The sequence below is a fragment of the Lissotriton vulgaris genome, chromosome 5 (genome assembly GCF_964263255.1).
Source record: "Lissotriton vulgaris chromosome 5, aLisVul1.2, whole genome shotgun sequence".
NCBI classification, from domain to species: Eukaryota; Metazoa; Chordata; class Amphibia; order Caudata; family Salamandridae; genus Lissotriton; species Lissotriton vulgaris.
In genome coordinates, this window is record NC_141693.1 from 1983144938 (window position 1) to 1983167517 (window position 22580).

The window sequence follows — 22580 nt, forward strand, 5'->3', positions numbered from 1 at the left end:
GCTCAGGTGGCGCGCAGTATTCATTAGCCCCCCTAGCATGCCCTCCTGCCCCCACCCAGCCCTAGGGCTAGGGCTGGAAGCCACTACGTCGCCAATATAACTAATTAAATGAATGCGGGACATTGCAGGCTGACTGACGGACCTCCTCCGGTCAGTTGTATTTGCACATTGTCTTCTTTAATACATATTAAGGCAGGATTACAATACTTTACAAGCACAAATGGCACGATTAAAGAGCTTTACCTACGTCTACTCTATGGGCTCATGTATTATGTGTGCCAGCTGGGGGTGTGCGCAACTACTTACTGGTAGAAAAGAAGGCAATCAACCAGTTTATTTAACATCTTTTCATGGCACATTTGATTTACTGTCCACTCTAAGTTAAGAGGAAATGTTAGGGAAGGAATGGAGCTGGAATAGGATACTTCAAGCCTAGGGCAGGGCCTTTAACTTATTAACTCCACAGAATCCCGGCTGCAACACTACCAGCCATGGTTAATTGCCCATTGTGAATAATTTTGCAAAAATTACGTATCGAGCAAAGGTAAATTATGTCAATGTGCAGCTACCATTTTACGGTATATACTTGCATCTACTTTTAGGCGCTGAATATTTTTGCAAGCAAAAGTTGGTCAGCACCGCAGCAAGTGTATATGTAGTTCTGCACTAAAGCAAAAGAAAGTTGTGTGAATCTGACCCTAAAGAATATTCCAGAGCTTTGATAATTATAGGGTGTGTGTGTGTCAAGCAGGGTATTGAAACGGAGATCACTCCCAGTGGCAGAGAACATTAGGACACAAGCAGGACAGGCAAGTCACATAGCATGTGCAAGGGCAATAAAACAGAGGTACAAACAGTGGAAGTAAAACACACGATAAGCAGGACAACAAACACTAGCAGAAGGAGCAAATCAGAGAGCACAGGCATGGATCGAGAAACAGAATACAAGTATTGGATGTGAAACTGAGGTTCGCAAGTTGGAGAACTGAAAGAGAGTGCTGAGGCAGAGTGGGTGAAAGAGAGAGCACAGGCAGGTGTGGCAAAACAGAGATAGGGATAATGAAACAGGCAATATGCGGACAGTGAGGATGAGACAGAGCACAGGCAGGCAGGAGCAGAAGAAAGAGCATATTCAGTGGAAGTGAAAAATAGCACAGACAAGGGCAGAGGAACAGTACACAGACATAAGTGAAATAGGACAATCAGGAGAAGAGAAGTAGAAAGCACGGTTAAGGGCAGCAAAACGAAGAGCACATGTATTGGCAGTGAAAGAGAGAGCACCTTTACAGGCAGTGAAGTAAAGAACACACACAGGGCGGTGAATAAGATTACTCTGTCATGGACAGGGAAATAAAGAGGCTTAACGGGCCAGTGAAACAGGACACAAGTGGGAGAAGTGTGACAGATTAACAGGCAAGATCAGTGAAACCTAAAACAATCTAGGGCAGTGAAACAGAATAGTCAAATGTATCGAGATAGAAAACAGCGACACAGGCAGTGAACCAGAGAGCAAAAGGTGTGACTAGAAAGCACTAGCAAAGGTGAGAAACACATGGCACGGGCAAGAGGGAGTGGGTCAGAAAGCTCATGTAAGAGGGGGCAGTGGAACCCAGAACACAGGACGAGGAAGTGAAATAGACTGCACGGGTAGGGGCAGTGGGACACAGAACACAGGACGAGGAAGTGAAATAGATTGCACGGTAGGGGCAGTAGAACACAGGAAGAGGACGTGAAATAAATTGCACAGGGAGAGGCAGTGGGACGCAGAGCACTGCCTGGGCAGGAGTGCATAAAGGGCTTGAGCAATGAACGTGAAACATACAACACTGGCAGGGACAGTGAGACACATGGCACATGGAGGGATGGAGGAAAATTGGGCACAGGAAGCGGAAGTGAAATAGACTGCACGGGCAGGGGTAGTGGCTCGCAGGGCAGGGAAGTGACAGAGTGCACTGGTAGGGAAGTGTAATGTAATGTAATGTAATGATGTCTTGTAAAGCGCATGAATCACCCCACATGGGGTATCTCCGCGCTGTAGACCGCTGGGGAACCCGTCCTGGCTTTCCCTGTGAGATGGTCCCTACTGGGTATCTCCAAGGTGAAACCAGGCATCCCCGGCGTATGTGGGGGGCTGTTGTGGAGATGAGGCAAGCTAATGCCGAGAGTTGCCGAGTGTGATCCCTAGTTAGAGTAGGCACCGAGGCGAGAATTATTCCCTACTGCCTTCTTGCTTGTTTTTGAGTTTTTCGGTGCAGCAGAGAGGACAGGCAGTGTGGCGGTGAAGAGCACAGATAGGGGATGGGAGACACAGCACAGGCAGGGGAGTACTCCAGAGAGCCCATGAACGGAAGGGAAGTAGATTGCACGGGCAGTGGCAGTGAAACACTTGGCACAGAGAAGGTCAGGGAAGAAGAGGGGCATGGCAGTGCCACCCCTATCACACGCATCAGATGACAACATTACAGAGGGGCAGGCCACCTGCAGCACTCGGTTTCATGCAGATGAATGTGCCAGTCAAGCTCTGTCTGTTTGAAGGGCACTCACAAAAAAGATATAGTTTTGATCTGCCATGTTTATCTAATATTCAAGACAATATCACACAAAAGCTTTTCATGCCCGACTTATACACGCATAGTACGCACATATGAGCGTTGATAGTGTAAACTCAGTTGCCTTCTATCGTCACGGATTGACACTTTGCATCATTTAATGAACTATAAGGCCTCTTTCAACACGTACCCTTTATTAATTAATAGGCCATTAGCAGAAGCCGTAAAAGGAAAATATGAATATATTGGTAAATAGCTATCATGCATGTGTGATATAGAAAGATATATAACAGATACGGTGTCACATGAAAACAGAAGAGTGTGTATACTCCAACCCGCATTTGTGTACACTATGTCGGGAAGTATATGTGTTTATGTGACCATCCATAGAAGCACACACAGTCTGGTCTCCCAACAATGTAGACCCTTCTCCTCACGTGACTCCTCCAGTCCCAGTCTCAAGTGCAATCTAGGCCAGAGAGGGCAGGCGTCATCGAATCTTGTGGAGCTGCCGCCGGAGCTACCAGTGCCCGACACACCACCACGCTCAAACAAAAAACAGCAGCATTCATTGGGAATGGGCATGGAATTACCTGCTTAGTTAGTAAAGTAGAATATTACTTCTCGTGGTGGGCCGGGCGTCTGGGGCACTGCCTTATTTATTACACTGACTGACTGGATTATATAGCTAGGTAGGCCTGCCTGGTGCTGCCGCTGCTGCCTGCCTGGCCTGTCCTACGTTGTGGGGCTGATGATGGCTCGTGGGGTGCGGCCAGGTGTGCCGGCCGGACGTGGCAATCAGAAAAATAACTGTGCACGCCGCGCTGCCTGCCCTACAAAACATCCTGCTTTTCATGGCATTATTTAGTAAAAGCAGAGCCACTGTTCAGCACTGGGGGAGGATATCATATTTATTTACAAAGTTTTATTTAGCGGCCGACCGCCGGCCCAATATCGTGATGATACTACGTCAATGCTTCTTTAACAACTTAACCTCGGCCGGCTGGTCCTGGCCTATTCTGATATAAATAATATATATACTAGTATTCGGTGTACCGTTACCGTACTACTATGGGCTGGGTGGGCAGCCACAGGCCAGGCACACAGTGGTGCATCATCGAATATTGCCCGAGTCCGACACAACACCATGCTAAAATAAAAACAAGCATTGCCATAGCCAATAGGTCTTGCCTTTGGGACCGTAGAAGTGTTTAGCCATGCAACACTTGATGTTTTTGCAGTAAGGATATTGTGCTGGATAACTAAACACTTATAAGGTCCCAAAAGCGAGACCTATTGGCTATGCCAATGCTTGTTAATAAAGGCTTTCAGCAAGGCCTCTCCATTCATCAGTATATTGTTGTGCCAATCTCATTTCTCTTCAGCCCATTACAGCATACTTCATGGGGCACAGAACAGCCTACTTCAGCCATTGGCTGAGTTCATTGTGAGTGACAGCATTCTTCCCTTTCACACGAGCAAATCCACACACAAAGATGCTCTCTTCAGAGTCTACTATGGTAAGCTGCGATTTTTGGGACAAAAAATATTTGCCTTTAGCCAACATTTTCAAAAATATTGGTGATGGCCCAGCAGCTCCACAACAATGTAAAAAAAAATAACAATATAGGCATTTAGGCATTGACAAAGTCAAAAGGCTGGAACCAATTCCGGAATTATTAGCTTTGCCAAAGCTTGTTTAATGCAGTTTTGCGAAGGTTCTTTTCTTGTTTTGCATATGCAGCCGACCATAGATGGTGGCATTTTAACTTCCATCGAAGGGTTAGTAGGCAAGGGTTCAAGCACATTGTTAACACCCGGCAAGACAATGTGATGTTGGCGGCAGAGCAAGTGATGTAATAAAGGCAGAGCCACCTCTCGCGAGAACTGATAGTCAATTGCAAGCACTCGCGCGGGCGTCTAATTACTAACCTCGGCGCCCTCTCTTCCATGTGTAGTCTATCATCTGCTCTCCCAATGGCCATTTAAGTGACTGCGGCTGGTGCGTTCCCGCCCACGGATCCACCACCTTCTGCATCTCAATGCGTTCATTAAGCGCAAAGCCAAACGTCTTAATATAGGATTACACGTCAACCAGATTTAAAGCCTCTTTTTGTGGCCTTTCCGCACTGCGGGAAGCCTGCCTTGAGCGGGGCCGTGTCTGCAAAGGAGCGTCTGCAAAGGAAGCGGAACCCAAATATTAACCTAATCTAAGGAGAGGACCTAAGACTCTCTGGGCAGCTGATGAGATCCAATACTAAAAACCGTATATATTTTTTTTTAGGAGCTTTGTAAAGCGCAGCTTTTACTTTTTAGGTTACTTCACAATGCTAAAATCGGGTTTTTAAAGAAAGCAGGTTTATGACCTAAGTGTTGGCAGGGTGTCCTGATGTACAAACTTTGAGCCAGCCATATTTCAGATTTAATCAGCTGAAAATAGAAGTTAAGAGGGAGTTGAGAAGGGGTATAGGGGAGAGTCCGGCACAGGGAAACAAAAGCCTTTACTACTTCTGTTGACAGGGACCAGACACACACAGCATTTGCCTTGCGGTAGCGAGCAGGGGCACCATCTGTTTTCAAGATAATTACTAACAGATGATGCCGATGCTCGCTCCCACAAGGGAAACGCCAAACGTGCACGAGTTGCAATAGAAAACAATGCAAAACGTGCAAATTCTTGGCCAAAATGCTGATAGATTCCAATAGGTCCCCTCCTGTGCTGCTCATGCGTGCTGCGTAGGCGAGACCTAAAAATGGAGGCATGGCATGATGACTGATGCTTATGGCGTGAGTACTACTTACGGTTACGCTCCGGGGCACTGCCTTTAATACCTACTGGACCCGCCGCCTGTTGCAACTGCTGCACTGCAGCCTGCCCTCAACGTGGTCGTGCTGATGACTCGTGGGGGTGCGGGGGTGCCGACGGGGTGCGGCAATTAAAAAAAATCTGCGCACAGCGTGCACAACCAAATCCAGCCTAGGCCCAGCCCAAATTGCCCAATTAGTGTCTGACTCCCGCCCGCCACCCGGCAACACTGAACTAACGATCACCATGACTCGCCGCCATCACATATATATGATTGATGCACTGACTGTTCGAAATTATGCAGTAATATTTGCTCAATCAGTCTCCGGCTCACAAATTACAACGAAGCACTCACAGGAACCGGGAGAGATCGAGAAGTTACAACAGCACTCTGCGCCGATTCAGTAAGCTCTAACACCATGAAAAATGTGACGTCCTGTCATGCAGACTCGTCACCTCGTGTAGACCCAGCCCTGAAAAGTAAGTGCCGGTGCGGCACAAATTAAGCACTGCCACCATCCCTGGGAGGGCCAGCCATTCCCAATGGGGTCGCAAATTGCGACAGGTTCATTAATATTCATGAGCCTCGCAATTTGCGACCACATTGGGAATCGCTATCCATGTTAAACACACTGTTGTACATGGCAAATAGCACCTTGCAAATTGCGGGTCGCAAATGCGACTCAATTTGCTAGGCGCTATTTGTCAGGTCGTACATCTGGCCCTAAATGAGTTGTACTATCAAATGAAAATCGGGATTTTGGTGAACATTTTGTTTGCCAGCCAAACTAGATGAATCTCATGAGCCTCTTGTGAGATGAAGCTCAGAGGGATGTGCATTTGCATCCAAAATTCTCACAAGTTACTGGTGCAACTCGGTTTCAGAGCACTTCGACAGTTATCTAAGCAAGGGTCTCATTCAGGTACAAAAGCTCAGTTGCTACCAGTGCTAATGTGTGCGACAGGAACATTATCCTAACAGGCTAATCAGTGAAATGGGAACTACGTGAAAATGTGCCCATGTATGAAATCTTCATGTAGCCCAGGCTTGGAAGCATTGATTCATGTGTAGATGACTGGTCTGTAGGGTAGGCTGCCGAATTGCGAACCGAGTGCCACCTGCTTAGGAATGAATACAGACCTGGAGTCCTGCGACACATAGGGCACACTTTTCCTGTTTGTGCCACAGCACACCTCCAAACAGGTGCGTTGTGTGTAAATAGGGAAAATGTGCCCTATAATGTTGAATGCGCTACCCCTGGGGCAGCCGCAACTTGTGCTGCACTCAGGGCTGCGCATTCGAGTGAAATGTGGAGCAACTGTTTCATAGCTTCTCCGAGTTTCACTGTGCAGACGGCAATCCACCTGCAGTTTGAAGGGCGATTGGAGATCCCCTTGAAGGCAGTTGCAGTGAGTGACTGCACCCACCTGAAGGGGGATGTCTGAGGGGACCCTCTTTCTCACCCCCCAGCAGACTGCCTTTACGAAGCGCACTGAAAGTGCACTATTTTTTGAATGCACTTTCAGTGCGCCTGCTAAATGCATATTTGCCTCCGCGTCCACATCAGTAATACGACACAGAGGCAAAGAGATTCCCTCATTTGCATGGGGCCCTGCCCCCCACGCAAATGAAGGAGCGCACTCTCATGATTGCGCTGGCTCATCATGTGCACCAGCGGGATGTATGTGCGTTGTAATGGTATGCGTGGTAATGCCTGCGTTGTAATGGTAGTGCGTGGTAAAAAATGCGTGCTAAACGTTGTATACCGCACCAGCGCTATCTGTATTACAGAAGGGGTCGTGCAAGAGTCTGATGCCCTTTTTGTAATACCGCTGTACCCTAGGGGGCACACGCCTGTTGCACCCCAAAGGCACAATATATACGGACCTTGATTTCCTGATTTGTCTTGGCTGAGGGTGTTGTAGATTTGTGCATTGCGTTGAAATTTTAGGGCCTGATTATGGTCTTGGCAGAGGGGATAGATACAATGTCACAAACGAGACGGATATCCCGTCCGCTGTATGACAAGTTCCGTAGGATATAATGGAGTTGTAATTTGGAGGATGAATGTCCGTCACATGTGCAACGGAGTATCCCATCCGCAAAGATCGTAATCAGGCACTTAGTCTTTTTTTATGAGACTAGATGCAGTGGTTTGATAAAGATGTTGGACCGAGTGGCCAAACGTGTGAATCACCAGGGAGAAGATTAGTTCCTCACCGCAGACTAGTGGTTCCCAATCTGTTAGGGTGGGGGAGGGGTAGCTTGAAGTGCCTTAGAAGTATCCGCACCTTCAGGCAATCTTCGGATTCGGGCTGCTGACAAACTGCTGAGTGTGAGGGAGCATGATTGACAGGTAATCATTTAGGACAAGGTTGCCAATAAAAGACTGTTTTCTCTGCGCCCACACTCGTCCTGCTTTCCTCTCTGTTTAGGACAAGAAAGAGGTTCAAGCTGAACGTTTCTGTTATTTTTAGTTTTTATTTCCTATATCTGTTTAATAAGGGATTTATCATGTGATGGTGCTGATTCTCAGGATGGACATCTGTGTCTGATCCATAGCTTGCCTCTAAATACGCGTTGCATAATACCATGCATTGAAATGTAGGGGGTCGCTCGATGAGGTACAGGATGTCCAGGAGATATTGGATTCTCTCCTAAAGCTGTATGGAATTATGACACAATGTTGGGTAGAGATAAGAAGAGAAATTTGCAAACAGATACTTAAGCGTGGTACATGGTGGGGTTATTTCTTCTAAAAGCTCAAATGTTTGAGGTTTCTTGATAATTCTCTACCTGTTCCTTTAGTATCTCTGTACTCAAATCTTATAGTATGGTTGTGGAGAACAGTGAGCAGACAACAAGGCCTGTAGAATCTGTCACTTTATTTTCAGGTCATTAGTTTTCATCAATGCCTCAGGTCACATGGAGGCGGGGATCTCTCATTGCTTCCGGTGCACTTTACCAGTGGAATAATTGGGTATCTTGAAAAGAAAGGACTTTAATTCATTTGTTGAATTTCATTTATCTATTATTCTTCGACATTTACAAAACCATGAAGCAGATGATAAATTGCAATTTGTATTATATATATCAGCATACACCTAAAATCCAATATAAAAACTGTAAAGTAAACATAAGACATATTATCAACATATTACCAACTCTGTTCTGCAACTATTGATCTATTAATTTTAATAGTTGCTTAGGCACATTAAACCATCAATCAAGTGATCAATGAAGTATCAGTATTTAAAAGCATGAGTGCATTTTTTGACTAACAAGAGTAGAAATGAAGGCATTTCACGCCTTTGAGTCTACATAGCAGATTTTATTATGCAAAACTTCTGAGATCACCAGGCGGACTAAATTAGAATGCCAGATTCAGTGCCTGGACACGGAAATCCGTCAATATTTGGGTTGACGAATCTCCGTGGTTTGCATGCTTCCCACAGCTGTTTCGATGGCTGCTGCAACAAGTAAGATTTATGAAAGAAAGCAGTGCTTAATTTGAGCTGGTGGTTTCTGGTGCCATAATTGTCAGCACATATGACAGTCTGCCACATGGTGGTACTGTTAGTCTAATTTAGAGATTTTTTGAGCACAACAACACCTGTTTATTAAATCAATATACATTAGAATTGACCAATATCTGCTGCCCAAGCCAATGTTATAACTTTGGGCTGCCTAGAAGAGTCTGAATTAGCACACTTGTAGGAGTGTGATGGTAATTAGTTGTGTTGGTACTGTCACGGGCAGCGCAGGGGCAATGGGTGGTGGAAGCTGCAGGGAACTGCTGACGAGGGCCCTGGCACATTATTTCTTTACAAATTTAGCACTGAAACAGAGGGATTTCTGAATAGTTAATAGGAGGATTTATGTAATTGCTAAAAGAAGTTTTTTTTTAGCATTTTTGATTGCCCGTCATTCAACCTTACAGACCAACCTACAAAGTCTCTTTGACCAAGAGTTAGTCTGAACGACTGCCCGCAGCCAATCAGAGTGGTGTAAATTTACACTATTCTAAATGGCTGCCCGCAGCCAATCAGAATGGTGTAAATTTACACCATTCTGATTGGCTGCTGGGCAGGCATTTAGAATAACTCTTGGTCCCCAATGCCTGGCTCTCTTTTATGGGCAGGGCCACTGTAATTATGTGTCATGGGAGAACAAAATTATGCAATAGGGTTGGCTAAATTATATGATTAGAAAAGCCAAATTATGGGGTATAATGCAGCACATTTTGTGAGAGTATTACTCCTTTTCTTTGTTACTTTTACACAGGTTAACACTATCTAGTCAAAGGCTTCATCTCATTAGTATCAGTTCAGCATCCAAATACAGTAATAGGCAACAGAAATAAGATCAGTCAACCTTTGCAAAGGCCCTCCCACTGTGCAGCAACATGTTGCTGCATTTTTTTTAACGTTTGATCCGTTTGAGCTCGAAACTATTTTTTTTTCATGTTAAAATGTGCAGATTATGCAGCAGAGGATAGACTGTGGAAAATGTGGCAAATCCATAATTATGTGGAAAAAGTCTTTGCTGCAAAGTCACATAATTCCAGTGGCCCTACAAATGGGGCGGGTAGAGCAGGTATTTGTGGATTACATTCTGTACAGCCCTCTATCTAATACCTGTGATGTTCTTTCTGTCCACGGAGTGGAAGTGGATGCCAGAACAGCAGATGTGTCCCTTGTTCTGTTGTGCAAACTGGATCCTTACATGAAATATCCTACAAGAAATAGCAGTGTTTCACCTCAATCAGTGTAATACACTTTAATACATGTCGTCGGAGATTGCGGCTAACGTGTTATTCCCACCCCGACCTCAAGAAAAGATTATTTTAGCAAATGAGAACATGTTGTAGAAGTCAAAAAATAAGCCAAGATTATGATTAAAAAGATGTTCTTTTGGACAATGCTTCGGGATGTCTGAATGCCCTCCTGCCGGGTGCCCATGCCCTGCTTTCAGTTCGACGCCCTTTTACCGCAAGCCTTAAATTGAAAACGTCTTTGAGTGCTCTCTGGATCCAATTTCCCTTGAATTACTTACAGTCCTGCACAAAGCAAAGCAATTTCTTGGCATTGATTTCAGCGTGATACCGCCGCTCACCGTCTCACAGCCTAAGTGAATGGATACGCTGTGACTTGTAATGCGATCGGCTCTCTTCATTCAGTTATTCCAGTAGAGGCTGGAAGGCCAGTTCATTCGCTAACTTTTCTATTGCATCAAACCCGTTGGCAATGTCCAGGACATCTACATCCAGCGAGATGACCCCCGCCTTTCGGGAGGATGCTTCGTCGGCATCTATTGCGATGGTGCATGCGTCTTGGAGTTGGTAGGTGGCCTCCCTAGTTGTGTGAATGCTAGCATAGTGTTGAACTCCTGCCGTTTGTAAGAATCCGTTCATGTCTAGGCGTGCGTCGGCCTTACTTGTCGGATTGGTCTGCAGAACTAGCGCCAAGGACTCAATTATCTCCCCCTCACTTGATATCTCCTGGTACGTGCCACCAGCATCCATGCTGCTGATGCTAGCCTCGACAAGCTCGTCAGTTGGCTGCTCATCAAGATTTTGACCTGGTTGTGAGGTTTGCAGATGGATAAGACGCCTTTTACTGTCTGCGGCATTCTTTCCTGTAGAATGTTTGATGGTGCTATGGCTGATGAGCCCGAGTTCTTCGTTTGCCTTGTCTTCTCTGTGTGCATCTGTGCCCTGTTTCCGGTTCCTGCTGTTGTTGAATCCCTTTGCCTGGGTGGAGTTTCTACCCTGGAGTGTCCCACTGGTCTCCGGTCCTATTATTAAATGCCATTGCTGGTTCTTCTGACTTAGCCACATCTGATTGGCTGCCAGCTGAAATGTGCTGGTGTCGTAGTAGTGAAGATTGTCGATGACTTTTCCTGTACAGATCGCCCCAAGCTCCAGCGCCTTCGCTTCGCTCGTTTCATCCACCCAATACTTCTGCCGGAGCTTCACCGTGTGGCGTTTCGGCTGCTCTTGTTTTCTTGCCATTGTCAGCTGTAAAAGATATTTCAAGAAAGTACAAGTTATCTTTTGATTGCTGGATCTGGTGTGCATTGCTTCAGTATCATTGCATTTTAAATGCTGAAGAGTGGTACATTAAATGGATTCTCTCGTTTGTTTCAGCCGCAGTTCCTTCTAGTGAGCCCCATGGAAACTGCACTATTCTGGTTACATTCAGTGACCCACCTGCTCACACTTTGTACCTTTTTCATGTATAAAAACATGGAATTACAGAAGGCACACAGTGAATAATGGGTATGTTTTTCCTCAGAGGGGTTCTGAGTGACATCCAGTAGGCAACAAGAGCAAAGCTTGAGTTGTCTATGATGTCACTCAGAACCTGAGGTGAAAAAACATCCCAGTGATTCACTTTTTAACGGTCTATAATATTTTGTTCTGTGTGGCTACCCAAATGTTTCGCTCCTGCGTTCAACTGCTACGCAGTGACAAAGGAGTAATCGGGTAGCCATGAATAACATGGTCTCTCCTACCTGATCCAAAGGTGGAAAACATACCTTACCTGCCACCCTGAACTAACCCCACTACCCTCCCTGCTTTCCTTCCCCTTCCTGCCCTTGAGGTGGGCAAGCTGCTCCCAGGGAGCCCCGTCAGCCTGGCCTGAAAGGCCTTTATGAAGCAGCAAGAGGGGGTCACCAGTTTTGTTGTCAACTATTGTGATGTCATAGTAGTGAATTATCATATATAGAATCTGGTGTTAACAGCAGAGGCTTCCCATGGAAGCCAAGCATGACATATAGAATTATAGAAGATAACAGTGAATTACAGAGATGTTGTTCACCGAGGGGTTCTTAATGACATCAAATAGACAATGAGGACGAAGTTCAAGTTGTCAAGAAGTCACTCAGAATTCGGAGGTGAAAACCATCCCCGTAACTCACTATTTACTCATCTATGATTTTATGCTATGTATGGCCTCCAACTCCATCTGCCCCTGCTTCCAACTGCTACATAGAGTTAGAGGAGGAATGGGGGAGCCAAACATAACATGGCCTCTCCTCCCTGACCCAAATGTAAAAAGAATACCTTACCTGCCACCCTTCACTAACCCTGCTACCTTCCCTGCTTTCCTTCCCCCTCCTGCCGCTGTCCTTCCTTCTTTCAGTCAAAGCAGACAAGCAGCGCCTCGCTCTCAGGGAGCGCTATGAGACTGGCCCTGAAGGTCTTTAAGATGTAGCAATAATGGTTAAAAAAGTTTTGCTATCAAATGGTGCTGTAAGAATAGCAGTGAATTATCAGATTGAGAAACTGGTGTTAACGATAATGATTTGCGATAGAAGCCATACATGGCAAATATAAAATTATAGATAGGTACATGTGAGTTATCGCTGAGGTTAAAAACGTCCCTGTAACACACAGATACTCATCTTTAACTTTACTAATGTATGGTCCCCAAAATTATGTAACCTGCCTATTACTGCTACATAGGGTCAGAGGAGTAATAGTGGAGCCATACATAAATTGGCCCCTCCTCCCTGACCCAAATGTAAAAAGAATACCTTAGCTGCCATCCTCAACTGCCTTCCACCACCTTTCATGCCTTTCCTCCTCCTGATGATGGGCTTTTTGCTTTCAGTCAAAACAGACAAACAGCGCTGCACTGACAGGCTTTCATCCTGTCCTCCTGGCCTGGAAGGCCTTTATGATGTAGCAACAGTGGGTACATCATAATTGTGGCTACATCATAGCAGTGAGTTACCATATTTTGAATTTGGTATAAACGATAAAGGCTTCCGATGGAATCCATGCATAACATTTGTATAAACTTCTGTAACATATACATTGTTAAAATCCAATGTTTGTAAATTGATTGTAGTCTAAAGTGTTAATTTCAACCACAGTTATAGCAAGTAAGACGTGTGTAAACGCTGAACCTGTACGTTTTTGGCTGCATTCATTGGTCTACTTAAAGTCTATGTTGTTTTGTGTTTTGACGAATCACATAAACTTCCAAAAGATACATATTATTTGGAGTTGCAGTTTTTGTGAATTGGATGCATCTTTGCACCATCAACAGTATCCAACCCAAACAGGGCAGCCTCCGTTGCTGCTCATTTTGCATATTTACGTTGAGCACAGCATCCTTCCCAAAATGTTCGGATTTAGGTATACCTCCCACCCATGTCTTCTTTGGTGTAACCTGTTTTCTTCCTTTCTTGCTATCATTTCCCCCCTCTAGCGGTTGTAGCAGGAGTCTCTATTACAATCTCTCCCTTCTGTCCTATTCCTCGTTGGACTTGTTTTGCTGGTCAGTCTTTTGCTGCCTGACCTGTCCCTCTGTCGTTGATCTCCCCTCCCTTACTACTCTACTTTCTACTTCTTGTTCCTTGCTACAGCAAGGAACTATTCAACATCGTCAAAGAGTTTACCAGCCCCACCGCCAGCACCAACGACATCACTCCCTCTCAAGTCCTTTGCGAATCACTAGCTTCATTCTTCCACGACAAAATCGCCGACATCCATAACAGCTTTAACAACCAACCCGGAGACCAACCCACCCAGCCCACCTCCGAACCTAAACCCCCCTCGAACATCCTTTATGATTGGAACCCAATCACCACTGATGACACCATTCGCCTGATGAACTCCATCCACTCAGGATCCCCAACAGACCCATGTCCCCACCACATCTTCAACAAAGCAGACTCCATCATCGCACCCACCTCCGAGACGTCATCAACTGCTCCCTCAACTCCGCCACCTTCCCGGAAAGCTGGAAACACGCCAAACTCAGCGCCTTTCTGAAAAAACCCACAGCAGACCCCACCGAACTCAAAAACTACCGCCCCATCTCGCTCCTCCCATTCCCGGCCAAAGTCATTGAGAAAGCCGTCAACAATCAGCTCGCCGCCTTCCTCGAAACCAACAAATCCCTCGACTCCTCACAGTCCGGCTTCCGAGCCAAACACAGCACCGAAACCGCCCTCATCGCAGCAACAGACGACATTCGAAGTCTACTGGACAACGGAGAAACAGTCGCCCTCATCCTCCTTGACCTCTCTGCAGCCTTCGACACAGTCTGTCATAGCACCCTTATACAATGCCTGAACAACATCGGAATTCAAGGAAAAGCACTGGACTGGATCACCTCGTTCCTTGCCGGAAGAACTCAGAGAGTCTGCCTCCCACCTTTTAAGTCAGAGGCCACCGAAGTCATCTGCGGCGTGCCACAAGGATCTTCTCTCAGCCCTAACCTCTTCAACGTATACATGAGCCCCCTCGCAACCATCGCACGACAACACATCCTCAACATCATCTCCTACGCTGATGACACTCAACTGATCCTCTCACTCACCAAAGACCCAAACACCGCCAAAACCAACCTACACGAAGGGATGAAAGAAGTAGCCGAATGGATGAAGCACAGCCGTCTTAAACTGAACTCGGACAAAACGGAAGTCCTCATCTTAGGTACTTCCCCTTCCGCCTGGGACGACTCTTGGTGGCCAGCGGCCCTAGAAAAAGCACCCATCCCGACGGACCACGCACGCAACTTGGGCGTCATACTGGACTCCTCACTCTCGATGACCAGACAAGTCAACGCCGTTTCATCATCATGCTTCAACATCCTACGCATGCTCAAAAAAACATTTCGCTGGGTCCCCACCGAAACTAGAAAAACGGTCACCCACGCACTGATCACAAGCCTAATGGACTATGGAAACACCCTGTACGCCGGTACCACCGCAAAACTTCAGAAAAAACTCCAACGCATCCAAAACGCTTCAGCCAGACTCATACTAGACATCCCTCGCAAAGACCACATTTCCGGTCACCTGAAAGACCTCCACTGGCTCCCCGTCAATAAGAGGATAACGTTCCGTCTCCTCACCCACGCACACAAAGCCCTCTACGAACTTGGACCCGAATGCCTCAACACGCGACTATCCTTCTACACCCCCACCCCCAGCTGCGTTCGTCCAACCAAGCCCTCGCCGCTGTCCCGCCATCCACAAAACCACCATGGGGGAAGATCCTTCTCCTACTTAGCGGCAAAATCCTGGAACTCCCTTCCCATCCACCTCCGCCTTACTCAAAACCACCTAGCCTTCAGAAAACAGCTTAAAACCTGGATATTTGATAAGTAATTCTCCCCCTTCCTCAAGCGCCTTGAGACCCTCTGGGTATGTAGTGCGCTATATAAATTTCTACTTGACTTGACCTCACTTTGAGCTACACTCTTTGTACTAGTGCTCCTGGCACTTTATTCTCTGATCTTCAGCTTCTGTCTTCTCTGTGCTTTTCCCATATATTCTCTACTCAGTGGACCCTTTCCCACTTCATACTTTTTCACTTTTTTCCTCTGGGCCATAAAAAGGGCTCCTTCCTACCATGGCCAACAGGCACCCATTTTTCTATGTGTACACTTTCCATTTTTGAAGTCTTGCCTCCAATGTCCCCCTTCTCCAACACCATGACTGCTGTTCTGATTTTGCCAACTCCCATCCTCGTCCTTATTTCAGTGGCGGCTGGCACGGATCAGAGAAGGCAGGGTGACGGGTGGGGACGAGAAGGGGGTAAACTGAAGAAAAAAGAATGCAACTTTCCTTACCTCCTCGTCGTCCCTTGTCATCATACCTCGTCACCGTCCCTCCGCTTGGTAGAAACCAGGAAGTACACCCAGCCCCCGCTGACCAATCACAACGCTGCAATGCATCTATGCCCCTTGATCTGGTGAGTTCCTCTCTGGCAAACAAAGCCTCTTAATTCTGCACTTAGCTTAGCATCTCTCCAGGTGCTAAATTGTGTTTTACACTGTGACAGTGCAAAGCAAACTGGACCCTACCTTTTTAGGGTCCAGCTAGGTGGATTTCCTAGGTTGAGGGTATATTGCCTGGTCCTGAACTTATCAGGGTCACTTCTAGTTAACGTTTTTCTTTTTTCTTTGCTCCTTCTTGTTCTTTGGACGCATACAGTTCTTGAAAAATGCAAAACCGTGCTAAGTAGCCCAATTTGTGATACTCTTAAAATACCTCAACATGGAACACCATGAAGGCGAGAACACTAGGACCCCGAAACAACAAGATACGAAGACGTAACCTTGGGACAGAGTTGTATCATCAAGGCACATTGTCCACAACACTTGCAGGTAGCAAACACACCAACCACAGTTTCACCTGTGGTAGTAGCTGCTAAAATGAAGTACATGGGTCAAAGAGGTGATGTAGGCTTCAGGATATTCCTTAGTGCTGCTCTAAAAAAACACAGACACACAGACTAGTGCAAGTCACTGACACCCACAGGCTACTTCCTTTTGCAGTCATAAGTTGTCAGGTTCACTTTTCTTCTTCTGTCATATCCTTCTTTATCTTCTGTTCTCCTATTTCTTTTTACCTTCCTTCACATTTTGCCCAAGGTGCCCTGCACCTGGGTGTGATATCGCCAGATGTATTCGCTTGCAGGGATGCTGTGGCATCTCCTGGCCTGGTTGTGTGACGTCAAATAACAGCGATCTGATTGGCCACTGGGGCCTTTTTCCCCATCAGGCCCTTGCTCCCCATGGGGTCTCGCACTCAGATTGGCTGCCTGCAACATGAAGAGAAGTGCTGCTGTCGCCATTACCCATGTGCAGAAATGAAAAGAAAATAACGTATAAGTGGGCAGAGAAAGGGTGGCCTAACACCTTGGACCATGTGGGGGGGTGGGCCTAGAGGTACACTCCCAGGGCCAATTTAAAATAAAAAAGATGTGGGTTTCCACTGGGACTCTCACAGGAGCCAGCACAACCCATTACTCCTGTCCAGCAGGATCGAAAATGCGATACAATGCCATACCATACCATAACATACTATGCCATGCCATGCCATGCCATTCCATACTATGCCATGCCATACCATGCCATCATCAGACCTTATTAAATCACACAATACCTCACCCCTAGTTGAGCATCCATCTACAACACACTGAATCTCATCACACCATTCCTCGCACCTGTGCACCACAACATACCACCACATCACCTGATCCATCACCACACCTCCTCACACTCTACCGCTTCACAGAACCCACGATTGGGAGGATGATGTGAAGGACCACACCCGCTGTGAGTGAAGGACCACCCTCGCTGTGAGTGAAGGACCACTCCCGCTGTGAGTGAAGGATCACCCCCGCTGTGACTGACCACCCCCGCTCTGAGGGACCACCCCCGCTGTGAGTGGGGAGGGGCTACAAAGGCATCCAAGCTCGATACAATAGAACCATAACTGATCCTGCAAAGTTGCTGACAGGCCCTCCACAACCAAAGTCAATGCATGGGGATACACGTGCCTAAAGGGAACATTCCCCCCCTAAATTTATGTCCAACCCTATTCACGGCGACGCTGAGTTTTCAAAATGGATAGGAGAATCATTAGACAAAACCTTACCTAAAAAGTCCTCTTGTAAACCTTGAGGTAAAATTACCTCCCCATGGTTTACACAGGAAATGCGACTCCTAAAAAAAGCCTGTAAAAAATCTGAAAGAGACTGGAGGAAAAATTTCGACCCTATTAAAAAAATTGAATATAAACAGACCATTCTTAATTACAAAAAAGCACTTAAAATCGCCCAAGTCAAATATTTCGAGGACAAAATCAATTCATCTACCAACTCATCAAGGGAGACGTTTCAAATTGCTAAAAAAATTCTCAAAACACCTGATCCCCCCCCTTTAGTAGAGCCATCTACTAATCTATGCAACGAATTGGCGGAATTCTTTGATTCTAAAATTAAAAATATTCTCAACTCTCTTCCATCACAAACTTCCGACGATCTCCCCATTCCTAATTCATCTACTTTCGCACCTCATGCTACATCATATCAACTGTCCCACTTCACCCCCCTGACAACTGATACCCTCTCCTCAATACTGTTTTCTATCAAAAGTGGATCTCCCACTGATCCTGCACCCCTCAATATCCTAAAGTTAGTCGCTCCTAGCATTCTTCCCTATCTGGAAAAACTGATCAATAGTTCACTTACCAATGGCGTTGTTCCACCTAGCTGGAAAACAGCAATTGTCAAAGCCCTCATTAAAAAATCGCACTTGAACCCACGAGAACTAGGCAACTTTCGGCCAATATCATTGCTCCCAGGTATCAGCAAAATAGCCGAAAAATATGTAAATTGCCAACTTTCTGAATACCTGGAAACCAATGGTCTCCTAGAGCCTTCCCAGACAGAAATTCGGCCTGGCCAGAGCACAGAAACAGCGATATTGGCGGTTGTCGAAGAGGCAAGAAAAATCATGGACTCAGGAGGATCAGTGGCAGTGATCCTCCTGGATTTGAGTGCGGCCTTCGACACCGTCAACCACTCGAAACTGGTCCACAGGCTCAGAGATCTTGGAATTGGAGGAACGGCTTTGTCCTGGCTGGAATCCTTCCTTAACGAGAGGTCCTTCCAGGTAGCAGATGGCAATTTTACCTCCAGGCCCACTGCCATCAGCTGTGGGGTCCCTCAGGGCTCGTCCCTGAGTCCGACCCTTTTTAATGTTTATATGTCCCCCCTTGAGAAGATCGTCACCCCTTTTGGGATCAAGTTTTTAACCTACGCTGACGACACTCAATTAGTAGTCTCTCTAAGTCAGCAAGACCAATCCCTTACCAACCTCCATAACTGCCTCAGTGACATAACCAAATGGATAAACATCTCACGTCTCAAACTTAATAACGACAAAACAGAGGTAATGGTCCTAGGCAATCAATCACTCTACCAACCCAAATCCCTGTGGCCACCCTGTAAGGGCACACCTCCTAACCCGAAGCAAGAGATCAAGAGCCTAGGAATCTGGCTAGATGAGGGCCTTAATTTCTACACCCAAGCAAGGAAAACGGCTGGTGTGTGCCATGGCCTGTTACGGACCGCTAGGAAAATTCTGCCCTTACTTCCGACACAATCCCAAAAACTCTTGATTCACGGTCTTGTGCTGTCCCGCCTGGACTACGGCAATGCCCTCTATTTAGGGGCCCCTAAAAAAGTAATATCAAAACAGTTTAAAATACCGCCGCCCGACTTCTTACAGGAACCCATCGTCGCTGCTCCGCCAAACCAGCTCTGAATGCCTTGCACTGGTTGCCTATCCAGGAAAGAATACAATTTAAGGCACTCTGCACAACCTATAAAATTCTGCATGGGAAGGCCCCACCCATTTTAAAAAACATTATCACTCCCTACACCACTAAGAGAACGCTACGCGCTACCCACTGTAACTTGGCATCCGTACCCAGAATCAAGAAAGCCCGATCTGGAGGTCGACTCTTTGCATATAATGCCTCCAAACTATGGAGCGGATTGCCCCCAGATATCAGAACCCAACCCAACCTACTCGCATTCCGCAGGGCACTTAAGACCTGGCTGTTCCCGTAATGCTTCCCTCGCTTCTGGTTCTTGTCACCAGCGCTGGGACGCTTACGGGCAGCCATGCGCTCTACAAATCTGTAAAAACAAATAAATAAATAAATGGGGATACACGTGCCTAAAGGGATACAACTCTCACGACCGGCCATCACACTTACCTGGGATGCAAAAACAAATACATGGGTTGAAGCGGTGAGTTGCAAGGCCAACACTCCTAGCAGAGCTGTCGTCTCTGGTCAACCCATGGGAAGAACTACAAACAGCGGCAAGAGGGGTTTGGAAATGGGAGAGCCCGCTATATCAAAGCCTCGCAACGTTCTCTTACAGACAGTGCAAGACTGGGTGTTCCCTTCCAGGGGTGAGCATCTTTCCATGCTCACTCAATCCAGAGAGAGGCTGCGAATGAAACAAGAGCCATGATTTCATGGTTCACGGTTACCCTTTTTGTGAAACTTGGATCAATACAGAGCCTGGAAGCCGTCAGAGTCTTTCAAAGGAATCCATTGATTTTAGATACTGCCGGCTTGCATTTTGAACCCCACACACCAAAAGAAAATATCAAAGAACTGAAAAAAACTCAATTTGAAATGCCATCAGAGATGGAGTTCATGGGGGGACGGGGGGAGGGTGGGTTCGGGGGATTACTGCCTGAGTTACCCTGGGATGTGAGCTCACAGTATCATAAACGCGCGTGCATGTCCCATGTCGAGTTATTTCGGATTATACTTCGATATGAAATTCAGCAATAAATGCACAGCTTTATTTTGGTTTCCTACTGTTGATCAATTTCAGAATATTTACAGTGCATAGAGTCATTTTTGTAGAGCTAAGCCAGTGAAACGTGTAACTGAGCCCAATATATTAGTTAAATCGCCTAAATATGTCACAGATATATTAAAAATAATAAAAATCTGCCAATTGTGTCTGAAATGAATAGTGGTGCGACTAATACATACTAATGAACATTAGAACGATAAAGTTACTTTAACAAATGAACATAACCTTTCCTACTGTGCAGAATGTGACATTTTCTAGCTTTAACACACTGTTTCACAAACTGTTTTAATTTTGTACATATAAGTAAAGTTTCAGTACCCCGAATAGCCAATACGTCAACATTAGAACTAACCTAAAAATAGTTTAAGAGACCTACCCGGGTACCAAAAGTTACTCAAAAGCCACTGACCTCGCTCAGGTGCTGCACACCGACATTTCCCTGGGTTTGGACAAACACTTGAAAGAAACTGTGCATTCCTTTATAACCCGCTGCTGAAAGCTTCAGGTGGGAGGGGGCGGTGAAAGTGCACCCTCCTGTGCCCGGGCTGAAAGGGCAAGCGAGCTTTCCCTGCCTTCTTTGTCCACTCTGGGCTTCCTTAACAACGGAACGTCAGACGCTGCTGCTTCTGTTTACAAACGCGTGAGGTTGGCAAGGGGCGCGCACAGCCAGGCAGTGCGGGCCTAGAAGCCCAGGAGCAGTGCTTAATTTGTAAGAAACATGAATGCCAGGGTCTCGTCAGGTGGACACTGCAGCTTGCACCACACATTGCTCTGCTGCCAATGATTCTAACAACACAACTGTTAACCATCACACTGCAACAAGTGACACAATTTGGACTATTTCAGGCCCCAAAGCTATAAGAACGGATTGGGCGACAGGTAATAGCTGTTTTTAATGTATATTGAATTAATAATTAAATGTTCTTATGGTCATCTCTAAATTAGCGTGAGAGTGCCACTTTGTGGCAGACTGTCACATGCGTCCTGCCGACAATTATGTGCTGGTGCCGAGCACCGGACACCACCGACTCAAATTAAGCCCTGTCTGGAGCACACACAAAGAAGAAAGAATCACAGGGAAGAAGGCACAAACCTCATAGCTGAGAATGGCCAGGCTGCATGGGAACTTCTCGTAAAGTTGGATGAAAGGCAGGTGTCCTTCATACGTTTTATCTTCTTGAAAGGCATTACTGGTTCAGCAAAGACGCACTTAGTTTTTCAAGTGCTGATTTGTACATTTTCAAGTCTGCCTCTATTGGTAGGTGAGAGGTTTTTTTTTGATAAGTTGTCAGATAAAAGAAAACATTGACCAGCCCATCACTGACCTACATCTTTATGGAGCCAGAGATCCTTAAAGCTGACAGTGAGGACTTTGCTCCATTCCCCCAGGAGCTTGATTTGATTTGATTTAAATTTTATAAAGCGCTTGAATGCCCAGGGACATCTTGGCGCTGCTTTCAGCACAGAGGTTCCTTTGTACATTGACTAGTTGTTAAAGAGCCAAGTTTTTAGTGACTTTTTGAAGGAGAAGAGATTTGGGCTGGAAATTGGAAACTGTTGACAAAAGAGAATAGCCAAATAAAAGAAAAGTTCGAGCTCTGTTCATCCTATCCTGCAGCAGCACCGGTCTGCAACAACGAGGAATTTGGAACGCGCCCTTGGCTGACGATGTCTGGTTGGCTCTTGAGCCATAATGCATCTTCACTCAGTGGGACGCCCCTTCAGCTTCAAGGTCCAGACAATTGCGATCATGGGAGGAATTCTCTTACTGATGGAGGCCACAGAGACACACTAGAGTTCAATTCTGAGGGAATATGGTTCCTGGTGTGCTCATGACCTCCCAAGGATCCTAAGGCAGTAGTAGGGTTGAGACCCTATGTTCCACCAGAAAGAGGATCCACAGTAGTGGCACTCTCTGTCCCTAGCACCAGCATGCCCACACTACTGTACTTGTCACACATTGAAGTGGTGTGAAACTAGCTACCTCTTCAGTGAGTGAAGGACCACCCCCGCTGTGAGTGAAGGACCACCCCCGCTGTGAGTGAAGGACCACCCCCGCTCCTCTTC

The 22580-nt window shown here is 46.2% G+C and overlaps 2 protein-coding genes across 2 annotated transcripts in view; one reads left to right on the forward strand and one right to left on the reverse strand.

Moving 5' to 3' along the window:
* The window catches only part of RALGPS1 (Ral GEF with PH domain and SH3 binding motif 1), a 1949641-nt gene that overhangs the window by 203223 nt on the left and 1723838 nt on the right, over positions 1 to 22580 (forward strand). The gene's annotated exons all lie outside the window — the stretch shown is intronic.
* On the reverse strand, positions 8308 to 21050 carry LOC147717924 (uncharacterized). Its single transcript, XM_086920589.1, has 2 exons — positions 20923 to 21050; positions 8308 to 11375 (listed from the first exon to the last, which is right to left on the reverse strand). The coding sequence occupies exons 1-2, from the start codon at positions 20986 to 20988 to the stop codon at positions 10536 to 10538; spliced, it is 906 nt and encodes a 301-aa protein (XP_086776715.1). The 5' UTR covers positions 20989 to 21050; the 3' UTR covers positions 8308 to 10535.

What these genes read in the sequence shown, in the direction of transcription:
- LOC147717924 (XM_086920589.1), bottom strand. Translation starts at nt 20,988, where the DNA reads ATGCACAGTTTCTTTCAAGTGTTTGTCCAAACCCAGGGAAATGTCGGT. An exon ending in GTGTGCAGCACCTGAGCGAG is followed by an intron (nt 11,376 to 20,922) that starts GTCAGTGGCTTT and finishes TATCTTTTACAG; the next exon opens with CTGACAATGGCAAGAAAACA.